The sequence below is a fragment of the Salvelinus alpinus genome, chromosome 31, assembly GCF_045679555.1.
Source record: "Salvelinus alpinus chromosome 31, SLU_Salpinus.1, whole genome shotgun sequence".
Taxonomy (NCBI): domain Eukaryota; kingdom Metazoa; phylum Chordata; class Actinopteri; order Salmoniformes; family Salmonidae; genus Salvelinus; species Salvelinus alpinus.
In genome coordinates, this window is record NC_092116.1 from 24,865,265 (window position 1) to 24,871,747 (window position 6,483).

Genomic DNA, 6,483 nt, shown 5'->3' on the forward strand with positions numbered 1-6,483 from the left:
ATCAGACGGGAACGTGACGGGAACGTGACGGGAATCAGACGGGAACGGGACGGGAATCAGACGGGAACGGGACGGGAATCAGACGGGAACGGGACGGGAATCAGACGGAAACGGGACAGGACGGAAACGGGACAGGGATTAGACGGAAACGGGACAGGGATTAGACGGAAACGGGACAGGGATTAGACGGAAACGGGACAGGGATTAGACGGAAACGGGACAGGGATTAGACGGAAACGGGACAGGGATTAGACGGAAACGGGACAGGGATTAGACGGAAACGGGACAGGGATTAGACGGAAACGGGACAGGGATTAGACGGAAACGGGACAGGGATTAGACGGAAACGGGACAGGGATTAGACGGAAACGGGACAGGGATTAGACGGAAAATGGGACAGGGATTAGACGGGAATGGGACAGGGATTAGATGGGAATGGGACAGGGTTAGATGGAAATGGGACAGGGATTAAATGGGAATGGGACAGGATAGTACAGGAATAGGATGAGGAATTTTACATATAAAAGTTTTAAATAAAGAGTTGGGTGAACAAACAAGGGTCAAGTTTGAGATCTGTGTGTGTGTGTGTGTGTGTGTGTGTGTGTGTGTCTCTGTGTGTGTCTCTGTGTGTGTGTGTACTCTTACCCGCTCCAGACTGATAAAGTATAGTTTATAGTTGGTGCTGGTGAGGGTTCCGGTCACCAAACCCGTGAAAGGACAGATGTACATCACATCCTTGGCTGAGGGGACAAACAAACAAATACACCACAGTGTTGAAACAGTGTTTAGTGGGAGAACAGGAAACTGAGTGATGTCGCTCTTCACGTGAAACAAACTAGGAAAGTCTGAAACATGTCAACAACTACCGCTGCTCTCGTACGAGGCTGAAGAAAGAGAGGAAAACAGAAAAGGAGAGAAAACGGGTAAATAAGTCAAATGGAGACAGAGATCTAGACAGAGAGAGAGAGAGAGGGGTACACTGAAAAGTAGTGGATGGATTCTAGAGGGAGACAGAGACAGACACACAGAGACAGAGACAAAGAGAGAGAGAGAGAGAGTGGGGGGGGGGACATACAGAAAAGTAGTGGATGGATTCGAGAGAGACAGAGACCGAGACAGAGAGGGACTGAAGACAGAGACCGTAGTGCTACTAACCCACAGCCTTGATGGTCTCTCCCGGTACCAGTGGAACCTCATCCGCCTGGACCTGCTTGGTTCCGTCTCTTGGAGGCTAGAACATAGAACCACAATAAGGAACAGATCTAGAATGTTTTAAACAGAACCTCTGGTCCTAAGCAGAACCATTTCTCACTGTCACAGACCTACAGCCAACAGAGGTGAAAGCCAAAGAGAGGGCTAGGCACTGGGAGAGTGAAACGAAGGGGGTAAGTGGAAGAGAGGGATCAAAGAGATTGGGAAAGGAAATGGAGAGATTGTTCCTTCTCCTTTGTCTATAGCTCTGTCAGAGGCGGCATAAAGGCCCTATGTGGCTCAAGCGTGAATCGTGGGTTTGATTCCCGCTCGGGACACCCATACGTAAAATGTTTGCACGCATGACTAAGTCTCTTTAGATAAAAGCGTCTGCTAATTAGCATATATCATAAGGGGCAGGAGAGAGGGATGGAGGGATAGAAGAGAGACTTGCCAAAGCATTATCAGGAAGCTCAGAGTCACTGTTGCCCTGGTAAATATGTCCCCCTTCCATAGAGTCCTTAACCAGGGAGAGGCATGGTAACCGTGGAAGCAGAGGGCAATAGGAAGAGTTAATTCTGTTACAGTTGCAAGTTATCTTGAGTGTGAAGGAGGAAAGAGAACGAGAGAGAGAATAAGGAGAGAAAATTTGAGCGCGAGAGAGGGAGAACGTGAGAGAAAGAGAGCAAGAATGCAGAAAAGGCAGAAGAGTTGATGAAAGGGTCTTTGAGGCCCAAAAGGTCATGTCTCTTCAACAGAGACAGGATATGAGGCGTGTGTGGGCGGCGGAACTTTGTAGAAAAATTCAAATAGTTAGAATCAGTGGAGTTCTAACATGAAGTGAAGGGAGCGTAGCTATACAACGTTACAGACAGGCTACAGTAACACCTTGAAGTCTGTAGACCAGACAGACAGGCTACAGTAACACCTTGAAGTCTGTAGACCAGACAGACAGGCTACAGTAACACCTTGAAGTCTGTAGACCAGACAGACAGGCTACAGTAACACCTTGAAGTCTGTAGACCAGACAGACAGGCTACAGTAACACCTTGAAGTCTGTAGACCAGACAGACAGGCTACAGTAACACCTTGAAGTCTGTAGACCAGACAGACAGGCTACAGTAACACCTTGAAGTCTGTAGACCAGACAGACAGGCTACAGTAACACCTTGAAGTCTGTAGACCGGACAGACAGGCTACAGTAACACCTTGAAGTCTGTAGACCAGACAGACAGGCTACAGTAACACCTTGAAGTCTGTAGACCAGATAGACAGGCTACAGTAACACCTTGAAGTCTGTAGACCAGACAGACAGGCTACAGTAACACCTTGAAGTCTGTAGACCAGACAGACAGGCTACAGTAACACCTTGAAGTCTGTAGACCAGACAGACAGGCTACAGTAACACCTTGAAGTCTGTAGACCAGAGTATCTGTAGTCTTGAAAGTAAGAGAGACACAGACAGTCAAAACAGCAGCTCCTACAAACTACAACACACAAAGAATTAGCTGAAAGCTTGAGACAGCCATAGAAGAGTAGGTCATCACATAGGAAAACCGGTTTTCTACACAGCTCTGTATTCCACACGCTCCTTGACAGGTTGTCAAGTAGTAAGATAGTCCATTAATATTAAAATGGGTTTTTGGTGGGTGGAAGCAGTAACAGTCTTTAAATCTTACAGTCAGAACAGACCGCTTGGACACCTGTGGGTTACAGACAACACACACACACACACACACACACACACACACACACACACAGAGATAAGCCTAGTGGACACTAACATCACCAGGAGGCAAAGCTGCAACAGGCGGTGAGAGAAGCATTGACACACTAAATACAAATCTATAAACCTCTAAAACAATGCTTTAGACCAGGGTTTCCCAAACTTGGTCCATTTTGGGGTTTGTCCTAGCACTACACAGCTGATTCAAATAACCAACTCAACATCAAGCGTTGATTATTTGAATCAGCTATGTAGTGCTGGGGCAAAAACCAAAACGTGCCCCCAGTGGGGCCCTGGACAGAGTTTGGGAAACCCTGGTGTGGACTAGACTGGACGCAAAAGAGTCAGTTGACGTAGAAGAATGACTGGCATGACTGAGTCAGTTGATGTAGAAGAATGACTGGCATGACTGAGTCAGTTGATGTAGACTACGACCCAAATCCCACTCTACACAGCTACTTGAAGTGTATAAGCACACACACAGACACTGATGCAGCTGTGGTTAATTAACCTCACCCTTGGGAGATCTGTCCTCCTCCAATCCTGTCAGTCAGAAAACACAACTGTGTGATGAATGTGTGTCTAAACCTGTATGCCCCTGTGTGTCCCACCTTGCAGTCTCCGGATGCAGTGTCTGTGGGTACAGATGATATCTGGCTGGAGATGGTGGCTGCTATCAGCTGTTTACACCACTCTACATGAGAACCTGTAGGACTGGAGGAGGGATGGAAGGAGGAGCCGAGGGAGGAGGGAGACGGGATACAGGGGAGGGAGACAGGGGATATACAGAAAGTGAGAAGGAGGAAGAGACATGAGGGAGAGGGGGAGAGACAGAGTGAAAAAGAGAGGGATGAGGGTACACAGATATGATGACAGCGAGACAGACAGGGAGAGGGGGACAGAGGGTTCAAGGGAGAGAGAGACCCAACCAAATCATGAGAAAACTAAAAGATAATAATTACTTGACACATTGGAAAGAATTAACAACAAAACTGAGCAAACTAGAATGCTATTTGGCCCTAAACAGAGAGTACACAGTGGCAGAATACCTGACCACTGTGACTGACCCAAAATTAAGGAAATCTTCGACTATGTATAGACTCAGTGAGCATAGCCTTGCTATTGAGAAAGGCCACCTAAGGCAGACCTGGCTCTCAAGAGAAGACATGTTATGTACACACTGCCCACAAAATGAGGTGGAAACTGAGCTGCACTTCCTAACCTCCTGCCAAATGTATGACCATATTAGAGGCACATATTTCCCTCAGATTACACAGATCCAAAAAGATTTTGAAAACAAATCCAATTTTGATAAACTCCCATATCTACTGGGTGAAATACCAGTGTGCCATCACAGCAGCAAGATTTGTGATCTGTTGCCACAAGAAAAGGGCAACCAGTGAAGAACAAACACCATTGTAAATACAACCCAGATATATTTATGTTCCCTTTTGTAGTTTAACTATTTGCACATTGTTAGAACACTGTTTATAGACATATGACATTTGAAATGTCTTTATTATTTTGGAACTTTTGTCTGTTTACTTTTAATTTAATTATTATTTCCCTTTTGTTTATTATCTATTTCACTTGCTTTGGCAATGTAAACATATGTTTCCCATGCTAATAAAGCCCCTTGAATTGAACGATAGCGATATACATGTTTACTATCAACTGTAAATCATTAGCCTATTGGAGAGATACCATAAACCTAGGCTAGACTAGACAGTCAGACACAGTAGTTGCGTCACAATAAATAAGCCTGTGTGCAACATTCTGGGCTAAAATAGGTCGCGGTTAGGCCGATTCCTGCTGGCAAAGACACCGCTTTATAACTGAGGCGTGTTCACTTGGCACAGATCCCTACGCGTCCATCTGGCGCGCTCATTGCTGAATGCTGAAATACACGAGACACAAGTCGGCTATTAGAGATTTAATGTACTGCTTTGTTTCACTGGACAATAATCGAATGCATGTTGCAGAGCAGTGCAACGCTTTGAAAAGCAAACATTAAATCTTTCTCGTTGAAAAATACACTAACAACATATGTCAAACAAGTCCCCTAAATGCATGCAGACAACGACATCGCTCATCAGCCAAAGCACAAATAGCATAACATTTTAACTGTTTTGTAACATATGGTAAACAATTGTCTAGGCTGCAGCCTACGAAAGAGACATTCGCTCTTCTATGCGCGACACTGCCCAGTGTAAATTATTCTAACATTGTAACAGTTGTGTACCAATATCAAAATAACCTACCTGTCCAATGTCTCCACGCTATCCTGTTTCGACCCAGAGGTGACCAACGTCCGAGGCTTGTTTCGATTCGGTACTCCCGGCTGCGCAGTGCTATCTCCACTGGCAACTCCTCCAAACAACTGCTTTTCCATTTTCCCTCTCCACTCAACCCGGTTTCCTTCTCGTTAGATGATGGATCAAATCTAATCCTTTCCGATTGTCAACAGATCTGGGTTGCTGGCGACGTGTTTAAGAATGTGTTAGCTTCCGTTAGCTATTAGCTCACAGCACGAGACAGAATACGGTTGTTCGCTAACTGCCAAGTCTGATTGTGTTATTAACTGATAAATTAGGCGTGTGTGATTATTTACTAGCAGAAGCAGAAGCCGAGCGCTTGAACACCCCCCCACGCGAACCACTAAGATTACCCAAAATGCATTTCTGGAGCTAGAAGCTCACATCCTCATCAACCAGTTTCAGCATCAAAAACCATTAGATTTGAGGATGTATGAACTGTTTTAGGCCTACTTCCCATAAAATAGGTCTTGTTATTACATTGTTAGTGCGCCTGCAAATGTAGGTCACAAGAGGTACATGTAACTGCCCAAATACAGGAAACATTTGAGTATATGAGGGCTACAACGTATATTGAAAGCAGGTGGCTCCACATAGTTCCTTAATTAACTCAGGAACCACACCTAACATCCCATCATGCTTAGGGTCATGTTTAAAAATGCCCAGTTGCCCACGTTGAAAGAGGGGTCTCAAAGGAGCACAAGGGGTTTAAAGGGTGTGTCTCAGTCTCCAGAACTCAACCCAGTTGAACACTTATGGGAGATTCTGGAGGGTGCATGAGATCGCATTTCCCACCACCATCAACAAAACACAAAATTATTGAATTTTTTGGAGAAGAATGGTGTCTGCATCCCTCCCTCCAAGAGTTCCAGACACTTGTAGGATCTATGCCAAGGTGCATTGAAGCTGTGGTGGCCCAATGCCATAGTAAAACACCGGATGATTTCTTTATTTTTTGTCAGTTACCTGTAACTTATTCCAGGAAGCTAGGGTAGACCCCATTTAAATGTAGCTAGAAAGTATACTGAACAAAAATAAACAACCTGCAACCATTTCAAAAGGTTTTACTGAGTTAGTTCATATAGGGAAATCAGTCAAATGAAATAAATTCATTAGGCCCTAATCTATGGATTTCACATGACTGTGAATACAGATAAGCATCTGATGGTCACAGATACCTTTTAAAAAAGTAGGGGTGTGGATCAGAAAACCAGTCAGTATCTGGTGTCACCACTACTTGCCTCATGCAGC

General features: G+C 45.0%; 1 protein-coding gene across 2 annotated transcripts in view; it reads right to left on the reverse strand.

Moving 5' to 3' along the window:
- Positions 1-5,768, reverse strand: part of LOC139561916 (phosphatidylinositol-3-phosphate phosphatase MTMR1-like) — a 21,572-nt gene extending 15,804 nt beyond the window's left edge. The window contains exons 1-4 of one of the 2 annotated variants that reach the window (XM_071379340.1): positions 5,179-5,768; positions 3,529-3,631; positions 1,156-1,231; positions 646-740 (exon numbers count right to left, since the gene is read on the reverse strand). In XM_071379340.1, coding sequence (XP_071235441.1) covers positions 646-740; positions 1,156-1,231; positions 3,529-3,631; positions 5,179-5,309 — 405 coding nt within the window. In that variant the 5' untranslated portion in view covers positions 5,310-5,768. The remainder of the gene's footprint in view (positions 1-645; positions 741-1,155; positions 1,232-3,528; positions 3,632-5,178) is intronic. The other variant, XM_071379342.1, reaches the window with a different exon arrangement.
- Positions 5,769-6,483: the final 715 nt, after the last annotated feature.